The 25,461-nt window shown below is 41.4% G+C and overlaps 1 protein-coding gene across 1 annotated transcript in view; it reads right to left on the bottom strand.

Moving 5' to 3' along the window:
- LOC122545916 (procathepsin L-like) overlaps positions 1-17,799 on the bottom strand; it is a 28,461-nt gene extending 10,662 nt beyond the window's left edge. The window contains exons 1-6 of the mRNA XM_087976243.1: positions 17,697-17,799; positions 14,958-15,099; positions 13,319-13,441; positions 8,219-8,371; positions 3,016-3,231; positions 2,652-2,817 (exon numbers count right to left, since the gene is read on the bottom strand). Coding sequence (XP_087832369.1) covers positions 2,652-2,817; positions 3,016-3,231; positions 8,219-8,371; positions 13,319-13,441; positions 14,958-15,098 — 799 coding nt within the window. The 5' untranslated portion in view covers position 15,099; positions 17,697-17,799. The remainder of the gene's footprint in view (positions 1-2,651; positions 2,818-3,015; positions 3,232-8,218; positions 8,372-13,318; positions 13,442-14,957; positions 15,100-17,696) is intronic.
- Between the last annotated feature and the right edge of the window lie 7,662 nt (positions 17,800-25,461).

Here is a 25,461-nt window from a genome sequence, read left to right as displayed (position 1 = left end):
GTGTGTGTGATGTTAGGAAGAAGCTGTTGTACCTTTATTCCTAATAACACTGTGCTTGTTGGTTCAATTACTTGGGCCTTAAGGGGATTGACTACCTTAGCAGAGGAACTGGCTGAGAAGTCAGGAGTAGACACATCTCTCACAGGATGGCTTGAATCAAGCTTTGGAAAATTGAATGGGGTGGTGGTTTCCATCCTTACTTCCCTGAGAGTAGTAGCAGGGGTATTGGTGGCTATTGGCTGTTGTATCACACCCTGTATACGAGGGCTAACCCAGAGACTGATTGTGACGACCTTAATGAAATAAATGCCCCTAAAGAGCATTCGGAGAGAAGGGCTCTACCTGTTAAACAAAGAAGGAATAAGTGACCTCAGGGAGATTTCCAAAATAAATGAAATTTTGGGTAAGATGCTCATCAATTTGGAAGTGACATCAGGAAAATGCAGAAGGTAACAAATGATAATTAAAGAAAAAGGGGAAATTGTGGAATATAGGTAAAGTAGTGTTACTTCTGCAATCATATTTACTTATGCAAGGTAAATTAACTCACACCAGTATATAATTGTTTCAGCCAAGAGCTGAGTCAACACGAATGGAAACTATGTGAAGGAAATACATAATTGTTTTTGTATGAGCTAAAATGTACATGCAAGAATGAAATGTGCCTGCAAACAATGGTAGATGTTACAGACAAATAAATAAGGTGCTGTGAGGGGAGGGGGTTAAGCTAGATACGCCTGTACAAACAGTAGGTATAAACATCTGTTTCCCACTTTTACAGAAACACAGGAACAAACCCCATTTAAAAGGGTCTTAAGGATCAGTATGGTAGGGGAGGCACAGATGGAGGGAGTAGATGATGGTAAGGAAAGGATATGCCTAACAATGACCCACAGCGGGATGAGGTCAAACGGCCTTGTGAGGCCAGAAATAAGCATTTTGTCACAGACAAGGCCGGATACGGCAAGAGATAAACAGGAGTAATGGGGCCAGTCTTAGGGAAGTGGAAGATGTAAACAGGGGAGGAGCAATGAAAAAAAAAAGAAACCAAATTATATAAATATCGAGTATTAATTGAATTCGGTGTGGGTGTCCCTTGCCTTGTAGACAGTGGACATCACGTCCTCTTGCAAGAGTAAAATAAAGGACACTACTGATTCAGATTTTGTCTCGGACTGAAATTATTGAAGTGTGTGAACTTAGTCTGTCTTTGGCAATTCTATTTCCCTCTTCATTTTCTCTCTCAACCTGCTATATTTGGCCTCCTGGCTTTGATTAAGAATGTAATCTGACATGCATCACAGATAGAGTCTCTTTCTATTTCACCATATTTATACCTTTATTCATAAAGCTCAGGATTATGATGTGTTTAACAACTCTTTTTTTAACTTGTCTGCCATCTTCGAAATTAATGGATAAACACCCTAAGACTCTATTTCTTTATTCTCTTCAAAACAGCTTTATTTTGTAGACACAGTCTATTCTCATTCTTCTAAAGAAAATGCATTTTGTGTATTTTATTTCATCTGCCTGGTGTCTCCATTTCATTTTAACTCATTTCCTCTTTAAGTTTTACGGACTCCAGAACTTTAGTCGCTGTTCATGGATAGAATGAATCAACAAAAGATAAACTTCGATGTAGAAAGAATCAGCAATAAATCTGTCTGGAATAAACTATTAAAGGACAAGGACAAACTTATAAATGAGTTCACCAAGTCTTGGCAAGGAGGGAGTCAAGATTATTTCGATAAAACTGCTTTGGTGCCTGCTTGAGAAACTGGATGCTTTATGTCACAAGGGCAACTGATTGTCATGCAGAAGAATTGAAGGAGTTAACTACAGGAAAGCTGTGTCTTCGAACAGACAGTTAATACCAAATGTAACAAGGAACAAAGAAGCTACTTCTGATAATAAGGCAAGCTGCAGACTTGCAGTAATTTGGATGAAAGGACATTTTTTAAAATTGTTAATATGAGCCCACAGAGACTGAAGGACGAAAATGTGTGAAAGAATCAAACTCCAGAACTCCACCTTAGTGACCTTTGAAGAACAACACTGTACAAGGATCAATCCCTGGACACTTCCAGAGACAGACACTTTTGCTTGGAATCCAGGCCGGACTTCACCATATATCTGATAGTCACCAAGTCAGGTTATGAGGATTAACTTGCTTACTTGAGGGATCTTATCTTGGTTGCTACATGGAACAAACATTAAATCATTGTTTCAGTACTTAATTGTCTGTAGGATTGCCTAATAAGTAGCTCAATTAAAGGCAACTTGTGATGATTTACCAACAACAAGCCATTTTTTGGATTGTTCACTGCATTTCAGGTCATCTTCAAATTGAGGCCACATCACGAATGCAGACTGAAAGCAGCAGCGCTCTTAGCGTTGAATCATGGGAAGTCCCACTGAATATTTCACCAATTGGGGGGAGCAAATGAGAGATTTGTGTTTTGAATGACAAGGGCACTCTGAGTTTTGATAAGAAAAACTGTATTTCCAACACATTCCCATGAACTTTTGTCCTGCTTTACTAAGTGGTTAAAACGATGATGGCAAATATCTTCTAAATGGATAGCACATTGAATATGAAAAATCTTTACTTTTGAACAGTATTCCAAGCGTGAATGAATTTTGTTTCTTACCGCTTTTATAAAGACTGAAAGATTTGTGACTTGCATCGATAGCAACAGAAATGGGTCCAACCTGAGCCACTGCTGCAGCGAGTTGATGCTCAGAATTTTGTTGAATGCATTTCACACACGCACAACGGGTGACAATATCACTTCTGTTAAAGTGGCATTTACCGTTCTAAAGTATGTTAAAAAACAAAACATTCACACCTTAATATTTAAGTTAAAAATAAACAACTTATTAAGTAATGAGATACATTCACCTTGCTAAATTATAAAAAAACAACATTCACACCTCAATATTTAATTTAAAAAGAGACAGCTAAGTAAGTAATGAGATGCTTCAGAAAAAAGGATGAATTAATTTAAAGCTTACCTTGGCTGTGTAGGGATAGGAAAGTTCTGAATTAATACCATTTTGTTTTACGTACTCCAAAGCATTATGTACATGTCCACCACAACAGCTACAGCTTTTCCAATCACAGTCAACCAAGTTCTGCTCACTCAGAGAAATCAGCTTTCCTGTTCTCTTAAAAAGCTGTCCTTCAAGTGATCCAGTTGCACTGAAAGCCCAGCATGAGCCACACCGTCCCTGAACAATGACAGAGAGTAGACAAACATTTGTGTTATCATCTACATGGAAACATATAAGTATTTAACCTGTTGGAAGCTCTGAACCATGTGGGCCTCTTAACTCTCACGAGTGGCACTTGTAAACCACACATTTAATTGATTTTATCTAACAGAGTGATTCAGGGATTTTCTCTGTTAAACTACAAGCTGTAAACGATACCAAAATAAACCTGTGATACCGCCTGCTACTAGAATGAGCCTTTTCATTAGGCCATTCTCACATCAAAACCTTTTTATTATGTACATTTCAAGGATGGGACTGTGCCAAGGTAACAGTAAAGTTGTCCGAGTCTTATCAGACCATGGGGCTGCTCCCTTGTTAGAGAGAGATGGTTTAATGTGAGTGTGACCAGGCCTCAGGCATGGGGAGGCATAGAGAGAATACTTTATGGTAACCTCAGCTAAGGCTGAAGTGAACCCAAGCTGTTAATATTATTCGGCATTGCAAACCAGCTATCCAGCCAACTGCGCTAACCAATCTCCTTCTGCCAAAGATAGCTCAAATGTCAAGTTTGTGTAAAAGGTCCTTTGTTTTACAATTATTCCACTTTAGTTAGAGACTGGAAATAAGAGGGAAATCCTCAGCACAGTAAAAGGAAGGAAAGTTTCAATCAGCTGTAACCAGAACAGAGGTTATGTAACTCTCCCATGTGACACACTTTGCACTGTGACCTTGCAGCCCACAGACATAAAAAAAGACCAACAGATGAGATGGCAATTTCGGAACAGAGTGTTATTCGAGCTTAATGTGCTGCAAGGGGCACGATTGGGGTCATTTATCTCATACAAATGGATAAGTGTCAGAAGTGTTAGTATAGAAACTATCTTGTGAACTAAAGTGATTCACCCAGGAGCACAGTCATGAGAACAAAACCCCTGGCTCCTGAACAATTTAACCAACTTTGGATGGCCGTGTTTTAGTCTGGGGAAAGCTCGTTCAGTAACAGTCTGTAAAAACCTACTCACCTGTTAACGTGGCAGTCAGAAAAATCTAGTCTTCTATTAACATTAGTAAATGCAGGTGTCTCTCTACAGCAAACCAGACCCCGTGCTCAGCTAAGCCAATTTCAGTGTCAATCTTTCTCAAACGTGACTTCCAGAAGAAATCCTACATTCATGTGAAAAGTAGCCCAGACATATTGGTACGTCTCCAACCACTGGGAGGTGGGACTCGGCAAGATTACCTGACAGACAGGAACCTTCACTGGTCACAGACTTTCTGCAGTCAACCACAAATCACATGAATTAAAGCACATAGACTTGATTTTAAGTTATTCTTAATTGTAGTGTTTTCCCATGCTCTCTAACTATTTGAAATAGACAGTTGTTGGTTTTGAAATAAACAGAACCTGGTGGAAACACTCAGCAAGTCTGGCAGTACCTATGAAGAGAGAAGGAATTAGCATGGAGCATTTAGGAGGCAGAACATTTTAGTTTCTGGGAAATGTTATTGATCTAAAGTGTTAACTGCCCTATAGCTGTTGCGTGATGTGTGGAATGGTTTTGATTTTTAAACAATTTTCATTGAAGATCCATGGTATTTAGCTTCCGCTTCAACATTTAGTTTTGAGCTGTGGAGAGAGAGGAGTCCATAAGCAAAGAAAATCTAATAACAGTGCTCCAACAAGAGGATCAGACCCAAACAGAATTCGACTTGTCCTTCATTAATCGTGTCAAACTTTTTCGAGGGTGTCTATCAACTGACAGCTGAGTATACCTCCATTATTCTTCTTGCTTCGAATTCTGCTCAGACATTTAATGTGTTGGTTTGTGCATACCAGCCAGGGGCCCACAGATCTGACTGCAACAATTGCAGATCTTCTTCCTGGCCACCAGATGGCACCACATTCCATTTCTACACACACCCTTGTGACACTGTACAAAGATAAAAATCACACAACACCAGGTTATAGTTCAACAGGTTTAATTGGAAGCACACTAGCTTTCGGAACGCCACTCCTTCATCAGGTGATAGTGGTGGACTCAATCATAACACACAGAATTTATAGCAAAGATTTACAGTGTGATGTAACTGAAATTATACATTGAAAAATTGATTGTTGAGTCTTTCATCTGTTTGAATACCATGATAGTTTCACTTCTTTCATGCTTAAATCACAAAACCTTTTTTTAAAAGTTGCTGTTAACAATGGTGATAGCTAGACAATATGTTGAAGGTGTTAGCCCCCTCTGTCTCAGTTCTCTGTCTATGCCATGATGTTTAGATTGATTCTAATCTAAAAAGTGAGATAACGGAGTTTTACATGAATGCATGCATTTTTTGAGCAAAGTCCAATGTAAGCCTGCAAGTACAAATTCATCCCACAAAATATATGTGTGCATGTGAGTCTTTGTCTGTGTGTGTGAGACTGTCTGGTTTGGGGGTTGTGAGTGTGAGAAAGTATATGTGTGTGTGTAGTGAGTGTAGAGTGTCTTAAGTCTGTGAGAGGGTGCATATGTGAGTGTGGGAGTGTGTGTGTCTGTAAGAGTGTGTGTGGGTGTCTGTGTGCGCGCCTGTGTATATGTGTGTCTGTGTATATGTGTGTGTATAGGAGTGCCTGTGTGTGTGTGTATGTGAGTGAGTGTGTGTGTGTGTAGGACTGTCTGTGGGTGTGTATAGTGCAATGGTGGTCACCTGTACTGTGACATGAGCCCAAGGTCCCGGTTGACACCCTCTCTATGGGTACCGAACTTAGCTACCAGTCTCTGCTCGGCCACTTTTCACTGCTGCCTGTCCCGAAGTCCGCCTTGGAGGATGGTCACCCAAAGGTCCGAGGTCAAATGTCCTATAGCACTGAAGTGTTCCCCTTGTACATGACTCAGCCAACGTAGTCTATCTTATACGTTGCAGGCAAGGATGCCCTGAGGCATGGTACATTGGGGAAACCGAGCAAAGGCTATGACAACGGATGAATGGGCACCGCAAAACAATCAACAGACAGGAGTTTTCCCTCCCAGTTGGGGAACACTTCAGTGGTCCAGGACATTCGGCCTCGGACCTTCGGGTAACCATTCTCCAAGGCAGATTTCGGAACAGGCAGCAGCGAAAAGTGGCCAAGCAGAGACTGATAGCTAAGTTTGGTACCCATAGGGAGGGTCTCAACCGAGACCTAGGGTTCATGTCACATTACAGGTGATCACCATTGCACTATACACACACATACACACACACAGGCACTCCTATACACACATACACAAGGACACACATATACACTGACACGCACACAGACAGCCATACACACCCTTACAGACACACACATTCCCACACTCACACATGCACCCCGTTACAGATTTAAGACACTCTACACTCACTACACACACACATACACTTTCTCACACTCACACCCCTAAACCAGACAGTCTCACACACAGACAGACAAAGACCCACATGCACACATATATTTTGTAGGGTGAATTTGTACTTACAGGGTTACATTGGACTTTGCTCAAAAATTGCATGAATTCATGTAAAACTCTGTTATCTCACTTTTTATATTATAATCAATCTAAACATCATGGCATAGACAGAGAACACAGGGGGCTAACACCTTCAACATATTGTCGAGCTATCACCCATTGTTAACAGCTAACCCGAGAATGCAACTTTTAAAAAAAGGTTTTGTGATTTACATATGAAAGAAGTGAAACTATTATGGTATTCAAACAGACGAAAGGCTTTAACAGACAATCAATTTTTCAATGTATAATTTCACTTACATCACACTGTAAATTTTTCCTATAAATTCTATGTGTTAGGATTGAGCCCTCCACAATCACCTGATGAAGGAGCTGTGCTCCGAAAGCTAGTGTGCTTCCAATTAAACCTGCTGGACTATAACCTGGTGTTGTGTGATTTTTAACTTTGTACACCCCAGTCCAACACCGGCATCTCCAAATTGTGACATTGTGGTCTGGTGGATGGGGTTGGGAGGACAGGGCCTTTCTGATTGCTCACCATACTCGCAGAAGACTGTCGGAAACCTCAGAGAAACAACAGAAATTATTTGTTTAAACTCATCTTCAGGACTTCTGTTAATATTTTACACAAATCGGGCAGAGATCAGGAATGTTCACTGAAATCCATACTGTCCCAGTTAAATAATACTACCCTTTATTACCCATCCCTAATTGCCCAGAGGGTCTGGAGGCAGATGTAGGTCAGACCAGTTAAGAATGTTAATGTTTATCATCGCCTTTTAACAGGTCCTATTACTTGAGACCAGTCTGACCAATACTGTGGCCCACCAAAGAGTTCTGTCTGGTCCAAACACAGGAAGTACAAGTGGACGACTCTGTGAAGAGACGCTTCTGCACTCAGAGGCCATGTCCCTCCCAAGATTGATCAGGACAGGCTCATTAGTGAGTGTGTAAAAGAGAGTATGTGTGAGTTTGAAACAGTGCGCGCTTAAGGGAGGGTAAGTGGGGGCGTGTGAGTGTGAGGGAGTGTGTATGTATGAGAGAGAGGGACAGTGTACCTGTGTGAGTAAGAAGTCGTGTATTGTGTGAGTTAGTGAGGGAGAGCGTGGATGAGGGAATGAGGAAATAAGGGAGGGTGAGTGAGGGTTCACAGTGGGACTAGAAGAGAGTGATTGTGAGCAGGAGAGGGAGAGAATGTCCACATGAATGGGAGAAGGGGAGAATTTCTGATCCCTGGGACATAGCGAGTTATCCCTTAACTCTTATCCTAACCTTCTCCTCCTTTTCCAAACCCAAATATATGTCTACAATACACATCTGAGAGAGTAAGAACATTGGAATTTGTCTCCCTCCATGTAAAAAAGGTTTAGAAATGCATTACTCAATTTACCACATTGAAGTTTCTACTCTTTTATTGGTTTCTTTACACATTTCCATGCCATTGTTTTCCATGTTGAGCTAATAATATAGATTGGGGATTTTCTACATGGGCCTTGAGTAAGGTTTGTATGAAGTCTGTCTAATCTCACCTGGCTCTTCACTCCAGTGACAAAACCCTTTGTGCTCCAGTCAACTCTCTGAGGCAATTTAACATGATTCGTTGCTGCAAAGGGTTCACACACTGTGTGATCAATCTCGTTTTCTTTAAATCCATTGAAACGCTGATTGAACTCCTCCGTGGTCTAGAAAATCAAGACAAAATATTATTAATAGATTAGAAGTATCAGAAAGCATGGAATAATGGTAGGTTTCAGATGGGAAGATGTCCCACAAGATTTATATGAATGATTTGAAATCTAAAATTGAAAGTACAAATTCCAAATTTGCTGATCACATCAAACTGGATGAATTGGCTTATATTCATGAAGAGAGCAATATGATATAATTAACCATTAACAAACTTGCAAATTGAGCATCCACCTGGCGCATTCATTTCTGTATGGGTCAGTGTGAGCCAGTGCATTTTGGTAAGAAAAAGTTAAAGTTTGGAATGAGCTGCCAGAGGAAGTGGTGGAGGCTGGTACAATTGTAACATTTAAAAGGCATCTGGATGGGTATATGAACAGGAAGAGTTTTAGAGGGATAGGAGCGTAGTGCTGGCAAATGGGACTAGATTAGGCTGGGATATCTGGTTAGCATAGGGTCTGTTTCTGTGCTGTGCATCTCTATGACTCTCTGACACAGCTTGCTGAGAGAATGAGGTCCTTGCTTGTGTTCCTGGGTTGGGTGCACAGTGGGAGGAGGAATCCCAGGTCCACTGACTGGACCTATACAAATGGCCACCCTGTCGAACTGAGAGGAGGAGACATTTATTCGGCTAGAGGCAGTGAGTCATTCCCACAGGAGGCTGTGGATCCAAGTCATTGAATGTGTTTAAGGCAGAGATAGATTATTGATTAGTAAGGGGATCAATGGTTACAGAGAGTAGGCAGGAGAACAGGGGTGAGAAACTATCAGGAGAAAGTGAGGACTGCAGCTGCTGGAGAGTCAGAGTCAAAAAGTGTGGTGCGGGAAAAACACAGCAGGTGAGGCAGCATTCAAGGAGCAGGAGAGTCTAAGTTTCAAGCATAAGCCTTTCATCACGAATGTAGAGGGTAAGGGGGCTGAGAGATAAATAGAGGCATGGAGGTGGGACTGGGAGAAAGGTGGTGATCAGTGGATGCAGGTAGGAGATGATTTTGACAGGTTGTTGGAGATATTGGAGTAGATAGGTAGGAAGGAAGATGGACGGGTAAGACAGTTCAAGAGGGCGGTGCTGATCTGGAGGGTTGGATCTGGGATAAGGTGGGGTGAAGGGAGATTTGGAAACCAGTGAAGTCAATGTTTAAATATTAGTGAATAGAAACCAGCAACCCATTCGAATTAATTAAAGAGTTAACAGCAAGCTAGGCAGAAGATGAGGTGTTCTCCTTCCAGTCAGCGGTTGGAAGGAGATGGCAGTGGAGGAGGCCAGGACTTGGGGGATTGGGGGGTGTGGGTGTTGAAGTGGTCAGCCACAGGGCAGTGGGGGTATTTGGTGTGTTTGACCCGGAGATTTCCCTGAAACATTCTGTGTGTTGCCGCGTGGAGCTAACCAGGGAGTCACGGAGGGAATGGTCTCTGTGGAATGCAGATGGGGTGGGGAGGGAAATGTATTATTGGTGGTGGGATCTGACTGATGGTGGCAAAGATGACAGAGGATTATGTGCTGAATCCAGAGACTCGTGAGGTGGAATGTGAGGACAGGAGGACTTTATCTTTGTTGTGGTTGGAGAGATGTGGTTCAAGGGTGGATGTTCAAGAAGTGGAGGAGATGCAATGGAGGGCATTGTTGATCATTTGGAAGGGGAAAGTGTGGTCCTTGAAACAAGAGGACACCTGGAATGTCCTGGAATGGAATTGTTCCTCCTGGGAGCAGGTACGACGGAGGCAGAGGAATTGGGAGTAAGGGATCATATTTTTAAGGGGGAATTGGAGTGGGAGGAGGTGTAGTCCAGGGAGCTGTGGGTGTTGTTGGTTTTGAAAGAGATTGGAATGATCAGCCATGATTGAATGATGGAGCAGACTCAATGGACTGAATGGCCTAATCATTCCCCAGCAATTTGATAAATAAGGAGCTGATGTTTTTGTAGTGGCTTGGCACAATGGTTCAGTGGTTAGCACTGCTGACTCACTGCTCCAGGGACCTGGGTCTGACTCCGACCTCAAGCAACTGTTTGTGTGGAGTTTGCACATTCTCCCCGTTTCTGCATGGGTTTCTTCCGAGTGCTCTGGTTTCCTCCCATAGCCGAAAGATGTGCAGGTCAGGTGAATTGGCCAAGCTACATTGCCCATAGTTTTCAGGAATATGTAGGTGAGGTGCATTGGTCAGGTGTAAATCTAGGATAATAGGGTAGGGGGGAATGGATCTGGGTGGGTTATTCTTCAGAGGGTCGATGTGGAATTGTGGGACGGAAGGGACTGTTTCCACACTCTAGGGATTCTGGGATTTAAATCTTATGTTCTTAGGGTCGATTGGAGAAAGGAAAGGAAGTAGTTAAGTTGCTCAGGCTAGAAGAGGGGACTGAGGAACATTACATTGTAAACGATTGGGGATTAAATGGCTGTTGTGGTTTCTGTATGTTAATTTTTAAAGACGATTATGGATCCTACATTTCCTATGGTAAATATGATGTGGAGGTGTTGGTGGTAGACTGGGGGGGACAACATTAAATAAAATCAAACAACACCAGGTTGTATTCCAACGGGTTTATTTGGAAGTGCAACTTTTTGGAGCACTGTTCCTTTGTCAGGTAGCTAGTGGGGCAGGATCATTAAACACAGGAATTGTTGCAAAAGATCACAGTGTCACACAACCAATGCGACGTACTGAACAAACCTAACTTGCTGTTAAGTCTTTAATTACTTCAAATGGGTTGCTGGTTTCTATTTGCTAATATTCAAATCCCAGAACTTCTTTCACATCACATTCTGAGATAATTAAGGTTTTATCAAAAAAGGTGACATCTCAGCTCAGACAATGCATTAAAGGTGTGCGGTTAGTATCTGTCTGTATTCCAACCTTGAATCAGACTGGTTGTATTTCGAAAATCGGAATTTACAAAATGCCACATGGACTGATATTGTGTGTTTTTTGAACAAAACAATGTCTGCAAATACAAATCTGCAAATGCAAATTCACCTCATAGACTTATCTGTGCGTCTGCTTGTGTGGGAGAGAGAGAGAATGTGTGCATGTGAGAGTGCGTATGCTTGGGTGTGTTTATGCTTGATAGAGTGTGTGCACAAGTGTAGCAGAGTCAATGCTTGTGAGAGGCTGCAGGAAAGGATGCCCTGAGGCTTGGTACGTTGGAAAGACCAGCAGACGCTATGACAACGGATGAATGGTCACCATGCAATAATCACCAGACAGGGATGTTCCCTCCCAGTTGACGAACACTTCAGTGGTCAGGGACATTTGATCTTGGATCTTCGGATTACCATTCTCCAAGGTGGACTTTGGGATGTGCAACAAAGCAGAATGGTCAAGCAGAGGCTGATAGCCAAGTTCGGTACTCATGAGGATAGCCTCAACCAGGACCTTGGGTTCATGTCGCACTACAGGTGACCCCACTACATGAGACACTCTCAGGCACACACTCATACACAAGCACACACATACACACACACATTCTACACACGATCACATTCACACACTGATGCAGAGCCTCTCTCATACACACTCTCTCTCAGACGCACACACTCACACTCATGTGCACACCCTTTCACAGTCATATACTCCATCATACTCACACACACACTACCAAGAACATACACACACACACACACTCTCTCACTCTCTCCCAGACACAGACACACTCTCCATTCTCTCTCTCTCTCTCACACACACACTCAGATAAGTCTATGGGGTGAATTTGCATTTGCAGATTTGTATTTGCAGATACATTCTATTTTGTTCACAAAGCACACAATATGTAGACAGTCAGTTCATGTGAAATTTTATTAATTCCTACTTTGGAAATATAACCAGTCTGACTCAAGGTTAGAATACAGACAGACTCTAACCTCACACCTTTAATGCATTGTTTGAGCTGAGATGTCACCTTGTTTTTAACAAAACCTTAAGTTAACTCAAGAATGTGACTTGAAAGAAGTTCTGGGATTTACATATTAATGAATCGAAACCTGCAACCCTTTCAAAGTGATTAAAGACTTAACAGCAAACCAGGTTTGTTCAATACATCGCACCAGTTGTATGACACTTTGATCTTTTACTTTGTGTCTTATGATCCTGTCTCACTAGTTACCTGATGAAGGAGCAGCACTCCGAAAGCTTGTACTTCCAAATAAACCTGTTGGACTATAACCTGGTGTTGTGTGATTTTTAACTGTATTCAATATCCATGTGGCTCTACAAATGTTCTGTTGGTGTAAAATAAATTGAACATTTCATTTCAGACAAAGTATGTTTTCCCTGTTCAGGAAATACCAGTAAATTAAATGCTGGTCCTACTCTGAAAATGACTCTCACTGGATTAGAGCTTGATATATCTTAATTGTACCAGGGCCAGAAGATGGCTACATCCAAATGTGAAGGGAAAGCTGACAGTATCTTCTGAGATTGTGATCTCGTGTTTTCACTGAGTTAGCAAAGAAGGCAAAAAATATTAGAATACAGGATTTCAAGACTAGGGGCACATTTTTAGGGTATGAGGAGAGAAATTAAAAAAAGACATGGGGGCAAATAGTTTACACAGAGGGTGGTTCACGTGTGGAATGAACTTCCTGAGGAAGTGGTGGATGTGGGCACAATTACAGCATTTTAAAGACATTTGGATAAGGACATGGATAGGAAAGTTTTGGAGGGATAGGAGCCAACAGTAGATAGGTGGGACGCATTTGGGTTTATGTTCAGCATGGACTGGTTGGACCGAAGGGTCTGTTTCTGTGCTGTATGACTTGATGATGCTTCTGTAACAGCATCAGACTCAGAATAAACACACATGAGAAGGGGCACAGTGAGTGTAAGATAAAAGGGAGGAGCTGACAGCTAGTGACTTTCAGTGATACAAACTAATTAAACCATTTATCAAGGTGAAGTGTTTGTTCAGTGACCAGTCACGACAGATCCCAGACACATTTATACTCACCAGATCTCCAAACTGGTTCAATCCCACAGTGAATGTGTGCTTTCCCATTGCATATTCCATGTTGTGCTGTTCAATGTATCTCACATTGTCCTCCCACAATGCTCTTCTGTAGGCCTCCTCAGCCTGAAATAAAGGTTACATCAAGTCAACTGAAGACCCAACTGTTATTGTCACTGTGAGTACAAAGACGGTGCTACATCTGAACTCTGACCATGAACTGATGGGCTCCAGCTCACAGGCAGTAAAGATTGTTCAGACACAAACAATCTAGATTCAGGTAGATGCAGATGGAACACGGGCAATTAATTAATTACCTCAATTTATAATTATGCCCACAAACAGTGAATATACATCAAGCTTTCCATACGTGGGTTATGGAAATCCAAGGAACATCATTTTTACACCAATTGTTGACAATAATTGTTTAGTGTTGATGAAAAATGCTCTAACTTTCAGAACAAAGAACAAGAACAAAGAACGAAGACCAATGTAGCACAGGAACAGGCCCTTCGGCCCTCCAAGCCTGCACCGACACACTTTGCCCTTCCATACTAAAACTGTCTTCACTTACAGGATCCGTATCCCTCTATTCCCTTCCTATTCATGTATTCGTCCAGGTTTCTGGAAAGCTGCTGTTGTGTACGCTTCCACCACCTCCACTGGCAACACGTTCCACTCACACTCTTTGTGCGACAAACTTGCTTCGCGCATCTCTTTTAAACTTTCCTCTTAGACTGTGAACCTGCGTCCCCTAGTAATTGACACCCCCCCCCCCCCCAACTCTGGGATAAAGCCTCATACTTTCATTCTATTCATGCCATTCACAACCTTGTAACTTCTGTCAGGTTGCCCTTCAACCTCCTGCATTCCAGTGAAAACAAACCCAGTCTATTTAACCTTTCTTCACAGCTAAAATGCCAGCCAACATCCTGGTAAACCTTTCCAAAGAATTCTGATCCTTCTGGTAGGGTGGTGACCAGAACTGATATTACATCTGTACAGAGGACCTGTGCAGATTAGAAGATGTGTTATCTAGATTGGAAATCAACTACCCCACACTGTAATGGGTTTTTGGGATTTGCACACATTCACCATCAAATCATCTGCCTCTTTATCAATTTTCAATTAATATTTTAGAAAGTCAGTGTTTCTGAATTAAGAATCCCAGGAGCAGTGGAAGGCATGCATTCAGCACAGTGGAAACAATTGAATCAATTTGGGCAAAAGACAAAATAAATGAATTATTATCATCACGCCAGCACTTTCAAATACTAGAAAGGAGGAGGAAGGAAAGCCTGAGGGAGGTAAGATAAAGAGGAGTGAACAAATAATTTTGACTAAGAAAGAACAAATTAAGGAGGTGAATGAGAAAGAGCAATTAGAAGTGATGTGTGACAGTAATAAAGGGAAAAAAATTAACTTAAGAAAGAGGCAAATAATTCTCACGTTCATTTTTACACAGAGTTAAGAATTACTGAAGAGAAGTTTTTGATATAAAAGATGAAGCAAATACAGCCATTTCCTGGGGAGCACAAACCAGTTTTACCACAAAAAAGCGGCCTTTCTAAAACAGTCTAAAACTTGAGAAACAAGTTCTGCTTTGAATTGCCCAGTGGAACTGCAGTCGCCCAGCTCTTACCATTTTATATTGCTTCCCATGCAATGATTTCCAGTTGATCCAGGCTTCATCCAATGTTGAATCAAATGTGGAAACAGTGGCTGCAGCCAACATGGAGACCAAAACCCAGTCCACAAGCAGAGAGCACCTCATGGTGGGCATTCTGATGGAACAAAACCTTCAACCTTATTCTCAGTAAATGGAGAATTTGTGAAATCTGCATCTGAACCAATTAAATTTTTAAAACTAGGATGTTACATTTCTTCCTAATTTCTTGTGGCTCCTTTCAATCTCCCCCTCTGTAGAAATCACCATTCAATTTGGAACAGTAAGGAAAAGACAACGGGCAGATGGCAGCTACAGTGTCAAGGCAAGAGGGAAGCAGGAAAAGGATAGAGAGTCAATATTGGGAGAAAATAGACCACAGACAGGTCTGCAGTATTTAATGGCATCAGTTCAATGTAAAGAGTTTAGTGAGAATTCAGGTGGGCTGAATATCTACCTTGATAGACTCTTAAATGCTGAAAGAGTGGGAAAGATAAATAGCATGTTGGCCCTCATTGCAAGGGCATTAGAGTACAGGTGTAGAGTGGTCTTGCTGTAATTGTAGAGAGTCTTTGTGAGACTGTACCTGGAGTACTGTGTACAGCTTGAGTCTCGTGCAAAGGAAGAATATACTTTCCATACAGGAAGTTCAATGGATATTTACTTTCTTAATCATTGGGATTGAAGGATTGTTTGTGATGAGAGGTTGAAGATACCTTGACTGTTGTTACAGTTTTGAAGAATCTTTGGTGAGAAGTCTACACAAAAACACCCTTTGCCCATCGAGTCTATGCCAGTCAAAAACAACCATCTGACCATTATCCCAGCACTTGGCTCATAGCCATGTCAGCTTTGGCATCACGAGTGTACGTCTAAATACTCCTTAAATGTTATGAGGGAGTTCTGCATCCACTAACCTCTGAGGGAAAATATTTTCCTCACATTCCCTCTAAACCTGCTGCCCCTTATCTTCAATCTATGTCATGCCCCAATCATTGATCTCTCCACCAAAGGGAGAAGTTCTTTTCTGTCTATCCTGTCAATGTTCCTTGGATGTTTATATACCTCAATCACGTACACCCTCAGTCTCCTCTGCTCAAGAGAACACAACCCCAGCCCATCCAATCTCTCTTCAATAATTGAAACTCTCCAGCCCAGGCAACATCCCAGTAAACCTCTCCACCCTCTTCAGTGCAATCACATCCTCCTGTAATGTGGATTCCAGAAATACACACAATACTCTCGCTGTGGTATAGCTAATGTTTTATGTTAGAACATAACCTCCCTGCTCTTAAACTCTATGCCTTGTCTAATATAGGTAAGTATCCTAGATGCTTGTTTAACCAGTTTATCCACCTGTCCTGCTACCATAAGGGACTGATGAACGTGCACACCAAGTTCCCTCTGATCCTTGGCCGTTCCCAGGCTCCTACTGGTTATCGTGTATTCCCTTGCCTTATTTGTCCTGCACAAGTGTCTCTCACATATCGGAACTGAATTCCATTTGCAACTGATCAGTCCATCTAACCAGCCAATCTAAACCCTCTTGTAACCTAAGGCCACGCTTTTATCTACCACCTTCAAATTTTTCTTAATTATTCGCAAACTTACTGATGAACCTTCCTACATATCAAATCTAAATCATTTGTATATACCATGAACATCAAGGGCCCCAGCACTGATCCTTGAGGAACCCACTGGACACAGGTTTCTAGTCACAAAAACACCTCTAGAATATCACCCTCCAAATTTGCTTGGATCCCATGGGCTCTTACCTTTGCTATCAGTCTCCCATAAGTGAACTTATCAAAAGCCTTTCTGAAGTACAAGTTGACTACATTAAATGCTTTGCCCTCACCTACATATCTGGTCATCCCGTCGAAAACTTCAATCAAGTTGTTCGGACATGACCTCCCTCAACAAAACTAGACAGACTTGCTGAGCCTTTCCAGTAATTTCCGTTTTTGTTTCTGATTTTCATTCTTTCTCTTACAGGACATGATGGGTGTAAGTGGATAGGTTATTCCTCTTAACTTTTCCCAGTTATTGTTCAGCTCAAAAACTATTTGTGCTGCAAATAATTGGAAATAGGAATGTCTAGGTCAAACTTAACTTTCCTGATGAATTCACTTAGAGATCAACAAACAGAGGGACAATGGAGGAGGAAATAAAGTGAGTAAGAGTCAAATCAGGTCCAGAAAAGTAGAGAAAGCAAAAACGACTGAGCAAGAATGAAAGTGATAAAGGACAGAAAACATTTGCAGCTTGTAAGTTTTAAAAATCTCTAAGGAACAATTTCTGAAAAGAAGGAGACCCAACAGTTTCAGTTGTTCTCATTTTGGGCTAGATATTGAATGGCATTTCAAGAATTTGCACCTCATTTAAAAAAAAAGCCCTGGCTCTGTTAAGTGCTAGCTTTAACTTACAGCAAAACGTGCAGTAATTTTGTGAAACTTGAGAGGGAGGTCACAATGAGCTGCTGTTTATACAGAGCCATCAGCAGAGTGGCACAAAACATCGAGCAAGTTATGGTGGATCACAATTCACAGGGTAGTTCATCATCCCCAAAAATCAGTGAATGGTTCACACTCGTTATATTGTGTGCATCACATTCTCTGTTAAATTACTAGTAACTTCTTCTCAATTGCTTCTACTATCAGTTTGCATGATATTTGCCTTAAAATAGTTAATATAGTCTCCCTATTGTCACCTTACCTCAACAGTTTGTCTTCTTCTAGTCTGGTCTTCCTCAAGAAGTGTACTCAGAGTGGGCTGATCTGTGATTTTATACCACATCTTAATGTTTTGGATCGTCCCCCTTTGAACATGATGCAAATAGTCAGTGATTGACAGGTTCAAGAAGGACTATGTTTATGTAAATGACTTCTTTTGTCAGCACTAACACTAAAGCCACATTGCTTTCTCACAGGAATGCAATATCTTGGCTATAGATAATGGGATTAATCATTCTTATATTTGAGGCAAAATGTTGCATCGTACAATGACAATGCATTGGGCTTTCTCACAACACGGAACTTAAATTCACAGCTCCACTTTTTAAGCACAATGAAGCACTTTATGCAATAATGCTACATACAAAAATGAGAGAAGCTTTGAAAAAATTGGTGCCATTTAATTAGAACAGGGTGGATAGAGATAATGAAAGATTTGCAAGGGGCAGGTCAGAGAAATAAAACAAAATCCTGGGGTTAATTTACAACTATGCAAATTAATGTTATGATTTTTGGAAGTTAGAAAGTTGAAATGGATAGTGTTGTAACATATGACAAAATACTTGGATATGAATTCAATTAAAAGACACAACTGATCCAGATAAAGATTTTGGACTCAGTTTCCTTCCTTTCCCTACATTTAAGTTCAGACAAAGAAAATACCTTTAATTTTGCAATTTAGTCATTGTTGTATTCACAATGCACTCCAGTCCACAGCATGGCATGGTGACACAGTGGTTAGCACTGCTACCTCACAGCACCAGAGACCCGGGTTCAATTCCCGCCTCAGGCGACTGACTGTGTGGAGTTTGCACATTCTCCCTGTGTTTGTGTGAGTTGCCTCCCACAGTCCAAAAATGTGCAGGTTAGGTGAATTGGCTATTGCCCGTAGTGTTAGGCGAAGGGGTAAATGTAGGGGAGTGTGTGTGGGTTGCGCTTTGGTGGGTCAGTATAGATTTGTTGGGCCGAAGGGCTTGTTTCCACACTGTAAGTAATCTAATCACTCTTGATAGATGATGAGAGAGGTAGATATTTATGACATAAATGTAATTGAAATGACTGAAGAAAATAGGCTGAGCTGTTCCAGACTCAACAGTTAACATAGCTAACCAATGCGATCAATTTAGTCAACACAATGTTGAACTTTACAAATAAAATAGTGAACTCAAGGAGAGCCAATGGCTTAGTGGCACAATCACTGGACTGTTCATCCAGAGACCCAGGTAATGTCCTGGGGACATGGGTTTGAATCCCACCACAGCAAATGGTAGAGTTTGAAGTCAAGAAACATCTGGAATTAAGACTCTGAAATACTACTCTGTGTCCATTGTGAATTGTTGGAGAAACCCATCTGGTTCACTAATGTCTTTTTGGAAAGGAAACTGCCATCCTTACCTGGTCTGGCCAACATGTGACTCCAGACCCACAACAAAAAGTGGTTGACTCTCAAATGCCCTCTGGGCATTTAGGGGTGGGCAATAAATGCTGTCTCGCCACGACGCCCTCATCCTGTTAAAGCATAAAAAAAAGTTTGAGGAGATTTGAACTGTACAGATCCCTGATCAGACCAGATCTACAAAAAATGGTATTTGATCTGGTTAGTGAGAAGATCCATTCAGCTCATCTCTAACCTAATGAAGTCTATGGAAACTTTGGAAAAGTCTGAGGCTTAACATATTTGAATGGGAAAGGTACATTGATAAAAGTATCTCAAACTGAATTATAAACCAGCAAAGGACATGAGTTCAACTTAGTAAAAGGCAAATGTGGGATTTCTTTTCTTCATTTACAGAGCATGGGCATGCTGCATAGACTAGGATTTATTGCCCTTCCCTTACTGCCCGTGTGCAACCACTTTATCTGAGTCTAAAGCCACGTATGGCTCAGACCAGATAAGGACGGCAGATTTCCTTCCCTAAAGGATAACAGCCATTGTGAAAAGAGAATGGCTGTTCACAGAAAAGGGAATCCCAAAGGCTTTACTGGCATATTAAAAGGAGTGAGGGATAAGGAGTGGGGATAATTAGAAACAGAAAATAGATTTTACATGTGAAAGCACAAGGCATAGCTAAGATATAATATTAATACATTTCATCGATAGAGTCATAGAGTCAGACAGCACAGGAACATACCCTTCGGTACAACCAGTCCAGGCCGACCTTAATTCAAAACTAACCTAGTGCCACCTGCCTGTGCTTGACCCATATCCTTCCAAACATTTCTTCTTCACGTACGAATCCAAAAGTTGTAACTCTACTCACATACATCACTTTCTCTGGAAGTTCATTCCACACAAGGAACACTCTATGTAAAAAAGGTTGCCCTTCATGTCTTTTTAAAGTTTTTCTCCTCTGACCTGAAAGATATGACCCTTGATTGGAAATCCCCCCTCCAAGGGCAAAGACCCTTGCCATTCATCTTACCTATGTCCCTCATGACTTTATAAATCTCCATCTGTTCCAAGGAAGATGATACTACCCAGATTATGGTGACAGAAGGAAATTCAAAACGATAAGAAAGAGATATTGGATAGACTGTCTGCATTAACACTGATAGGGCACCAAAATCAGATGAAATACAAGCAAGGATATTGAAGGAGGTGACAGTGGAAATTGCAGAGATATTGTCCAAAATGTTTCTGTCTTCCTTGGACTCAAGTATGTCATCAAAGGACAGGGAATTGCAAACATTATGCCTTTGTTTAAAACAAAATGATGTAAAGATAAGCCTAGCAGTTACAGAGCAGTTTAATGTCAGTAGCTTGAATATTATAGAGCAATAGAATAATCGAGAAATAAGCATGGAAACAGGCCCTTCAGCCCAACTTGATCCATGCTGACCATGGTGCCCACTCAGCTAGTTCCAATTGCCCACATTTGATCCATTTCCTCGAAAGCCTTCGCATCCATGTACCTATCCAAATTAGTGAGCTTTGAGAAGATTTGTAGGTCATGTTGAGATTCTGGATATTCTAATACAATAGTTTGGGTCAGAATGAACAGTCACATGAACAAATGTGGGTTAACTAAACTAGCATGGATTTCTTAATGGAAAGATGTATTTAACTAACTCACTGGAATTTGAAGAGAATAACAGCAGGTTGATGAAGGGCAGGTTGTTGATGGGCTACACATGCACTTTCAAAAGGTGTTTGTGCTGCACAACAGACTTGTGAGCAAAATTATAACATCTGGAATAAGAGGGCCAGCAGTAATGCAGATTGGAAACAGAGAGTAATTGTTTAAAACAGAAATCATTGGAGGAACTCAGCAGGTCTGGCAATATTTCTGAGAGAAAACAGAATTAACATCTCAAATCCAGTGACTCTTCTTCAGAACTGATGGTATCTAGGGAAAATGATCTTTATGTCGATGATGGACGATGTGGTGGGGAGGGATAGTGAGCAGATAGGTCAAGGGAGAGAAAGAGAGAGAGAGGCAGAGCAGGAGAGAGAGAGAAGGTGAAAGAGAAGGAGGGAGGAGAGGAAGGGAAGTCGGCAAAAAGATGGTTGAAAGTAAGCCAGGGAAGAAGAAAGTCTGGAGAGATGATAATGGAGACTGAGTGGGCGAAATTGGCTAAAAGCAACCCATGGTATGATCAAAGACACGTAAGGAAGGGGTCAGCTTCTAAAATTATCGAACTCAATAATGAGTCCTGAAGGCTGCAGGAGCCTCAAGTGGAAAATGTCACGCTGTTCTTTAAGCTTGCACTGAGCCTCACTGGTGAACATATTCAGAGAGATTTATCACATGTTTAGTGGTATCTTTAATTATGCTGACAAACCACTTCTAAGTGAGTATTGTCTGTTATATTGTTGTCTGAGGAGGCAATATAGTGGCACAAATGGATTAAATCCAAAGAATTTTGTGCACCTCAACCTGAATATGGTGTAGACCATGATGTTGATCAGTAATCCTGCTACCAATCGGTTCTATCTTATTTTGCATAAAAGTTTGTCTATGTCTCACACAGAAGTTGGAAGGGAAAACAAAAGGAATTTGTGGATGCATTGCACCTTTTTCACGGTGACAGGCAATCACTGCAATATCCCTGAGGTAACACTCTGACCCAATAGAATCTCTCTGCCTGGACTGAGAATTAAGATTGACAGATAACTGCTCTTGTGGCATCATCATGCCAATGATGACCTAACCAATCAGCATTTTGTTCACATGCTGTATAAAATGGTGTCCCTTTATTCAAGCCTGATTCTTGCATCCCCCTTCTGAGATGTACAAGTTGAAGCATTTCAACATTTTGTCTCCTTTTACTAACATTTAAATTCCATACTACCAAGCAAAAATGTAGAGTCCTTTGTTGAAGATATATCAAACAGGAAAGATAAAGGAATACCACTAAATATGGTGTATTTGGATTTTCAAAAGGCATTTAATAAGGACATTTCACAAATTGGTTCCTGTACAAGGTAAGGTCTCTGAAGTTTCAGGAAGATGTATTAGGAAGAATAGAAGATTAGTTAGCTGATCTGTAATAGATAAATTGGGATAAACTGCTCATCTTCAGCTTGAGAAATTGTAACTTATGTAGCCCTGCAGAAATCACTATTGAAGCCTCAAGCGACTATATTGCTGAATTTGAGGAAGGCAGCTCCTGTATTGTAACCAAATTTGCAAATGATACAAAGATTGATTGGAAAGTTGAGGTTCGGTTGTGATGAGGATACAAAGAGTGAATGGGCTACATTGGGCAAATGGAGCATAATATGGGAAAATATGAGGTTGCCATTTGCAGAATAATATTTGATGGGGAGAATGTGTGGTACTGAGAAACCTGGGCATCTTTACCTGAATCACAAAATGTTAGAAATCAGGTACAGCAAGTATCAAGTGAAGACAGCCCTCAGAACACATACACTGACCATACTGTGTGAGCTCATCAACAGTGTCAATATTATTAGACAGATGGATCTCTTCATTGAGGCCTTTGACTGCCTGGTTGATGTTCTATAACTACAAAAAGAAGTCTCTTTATCAAGAACTTCACATTGCACTGGAACAGCTTTATGTTAATCCATATTTAACAACCTGCTATGAAACCTCCCCTCTCATTTTCACAGCTGAAACATCCAGCATCATTCTAAAACAAACAACATTTTAAATTAAACAACACTGTAAATTCTTTAAAACACACAACAGTGATCTATTACATGATATTAACAGATTCTTTTAAAAAATCCACAATTAAATTGGCATATTAGTGAAAAACTAATAACTAAAACTGACCAAACGTTCATTGGGCCATAACTCATGTGTACCAAGTTTCATCGACATTCATCCATTCATTTTGGGTTATGTTGTTAAGAAGTAGACTAAAGTAGGAATAAAAGCATTGGTTCCACCAGCCTCAAGTCTGATAAAGCTCCAGTTAAGCAGAAACCCTACATCGTGAAAGCTGTCACTAAAGTGCTAGGCCTTTTCTCGTTGGAACGGCGAAGGATGAGGGGTGACTTGATAGTGGTTTATAAGATGATCAGAGGAATCGTTAGAGTAGACAGTCAGAAACTTTTTCCCCGGGTACAACAGAGTGTTACAAGGGGACATAAATTTAAGGTGAAGGGTGAAGGGTGGAAGGGGAGATGTCAGGGGTGGGTTCTTTACCCAGAGAGTGGTGTGGGCATGGAATGCGCTGCCTGTGGGAGTGGTAGAGTCAGAATCTTTGGTGACCTTTTATTGGATCGATACATGGATGGGTGCTTAAGCTAGGACAAATGTTCGGCACAACATTGTGGGCCGAAGGGCCTGTTCTGTGCTGTATTGTTCTATGTTCTAAATTAAACATCAGTAGTTCACCAGTACCAGCAGTGCCACAGGAAGATGTGGCCACTATTGGTACTACAGTGCGAGAGCTGATTGTTCCTGAGTTAGAGGCAAATGTTACTTGGGTGAAAGTTGCAAGGAGTGGGGTTATTGGAAATAGAAATAGGGGCCAGGCAGAAGAGCAAGTTGAGGGAGAGGGCTAAGTAATAAGAGGAGGGGAATTCCTTCCAGCTGAAACCAGTGTCCTGATGTCTGTTCCCTTGATTAGGCAGAGAACACCCATGAACAGGGGAACTAGGTTTCTCATCGCATTTGCTTGGGTGATCTTGATTGTTTTGAGTTTCTCTCTCCCTCTTGACTTTTCCATGTTATATTGTGAAAATACATCTAAAATACTGTTTCATTCTCTGACATTACTTTGTTTCCCATTACCAATTTACCAACCTCAACTCAAGACACGAGTGCTCACTTTGGCTATACTTTCCCATTATACATATGTGTCAAAGCTTTCACTATCCATTTTTACGTTTTTTTGTTGCAATCCTCTAACTTTTTTTTTCTCCCTTTTCAAAAGTCATATTATCTGGTTTCTAAAATGTTCTCTTTACTCAGACTATCACTAATCTTTGTGGCATTATAGGTCTTTACTTTCAGTTGGATGCAATCCTTAGATCCCGAGTTCACCAAAGATGGTACATCTTTCTTTCTCAATGGAGTATGCTTTAGAGTCATAGAACATAGAACATAGAACATAGAAGAATACAGCGCAGTACAGGCCCTTGGGCCCTCGATGTTGCGCCGATCCAAGCCCACCTAAACTACACTAACCCACTATCCTCCATATACCTATCCAATGCCCTCTTAAATGCCCATAAAGAGGGAGAGTCCACCACTGTTACTGGCAGGGCATTCCATGAACTAACGACTCGCTGAGTGAAGAACCTACCCCTAACATCAGTCCTATATCTACCCCCCCTTAATTTAAAGCTATGCCCCCTTGTAATACCCGACTCAATACGCGGGAAAAGGTTCATACTGTCGACCCTATCTAACCCCCTAATCATCTTGTACACCTCAATCAAGTCACCCCTAAACCTTCTTTTCTCTAGTGAAAACAGCCCCAAGTGCCTCAGTCTTTCCTCATACGATTTTCCTTCCATACCAGGCAACATCCTGGTAAACCTCCTCTGCACCCGTTCCAATGCCTCCACATCCTTCCTATAGTATGGCGACCAAAACTGCACACAATATTCCAGATGCGGCCGTACCAGAGTCTTATACAACTGCATCATGACCTCAGGACTCCGGAACTCAATTCCTCTACCAATAAAAGCCAGTACGCCATATGCCTTCCTCACCGCACTATTTACCTGGGTGGCAACTTTCAGAGATCTGTGTACATGGACACCAAGATCCCTCTGCTCATCCACACTACCAAGTATCCGACCATTAGCCCAGTACCCCATCTTTTTGTTATTCTTCCCAAAGTGAATCACCTCGCACTTAGCTACATTGAATTCCATCTGCCACCTTTCTGCCCAGCTCTGCAGCTTCTCTATATCCTGCTGTAACCTGCCACATGCTTCCTCACTGTCAACAACTCCTCCGACTTTCGTATCATCCGCAAACTTGCTCACCCAACCTTCTAACCCCTCTTCCAGGTCATTTATAAAAATGACAAACAGCAATGGTCCCAAAACAGATCCTTGCGGAACACCGCTAGTGACGGCACTCCATGAAGAAACTTTGCCATCAACTACTACCCTCTGTCTTCTTCCATCCAGCCAATTCCTAATCCAAACCTCCAACTCACCCTCAATGCCATATCTCCGTATTTTCTGCAGTAGCCTACCATGGGGAACCTTATCAAACGCCTTACTAAAATCCATATATACCACATCTACCGCTTTCCCCTCATCAACCTCCTTCGTCACCTTTTCAAAGAATTCAATAAGGTTTGTGAGGCACGAC

Source organism: Chiloscyllium plagiosum, unplaced genomic scaffold, assembly GCF_037043375.1.
Source record: "Chiloscyllium plagiosum isolate Xiang-an unplaced genomic scaffold, Cpla_swu_hap1 HiC_scaffold_28, whole genome shotgun sequence".
NCBI classification, from domain to species: Eukaryota; Metazoa; Chordata; class Chondrichthyes; order Orectolobiformes; family Hemiscylliidae; genus Chiloscyllium; species Chiloscyllium plagiosum.
The sequence above is the reverse complement of the archived record's forward strand: the minus strand, read 5'-3'. Positions and strand labels throughout refer to the sequence as shown.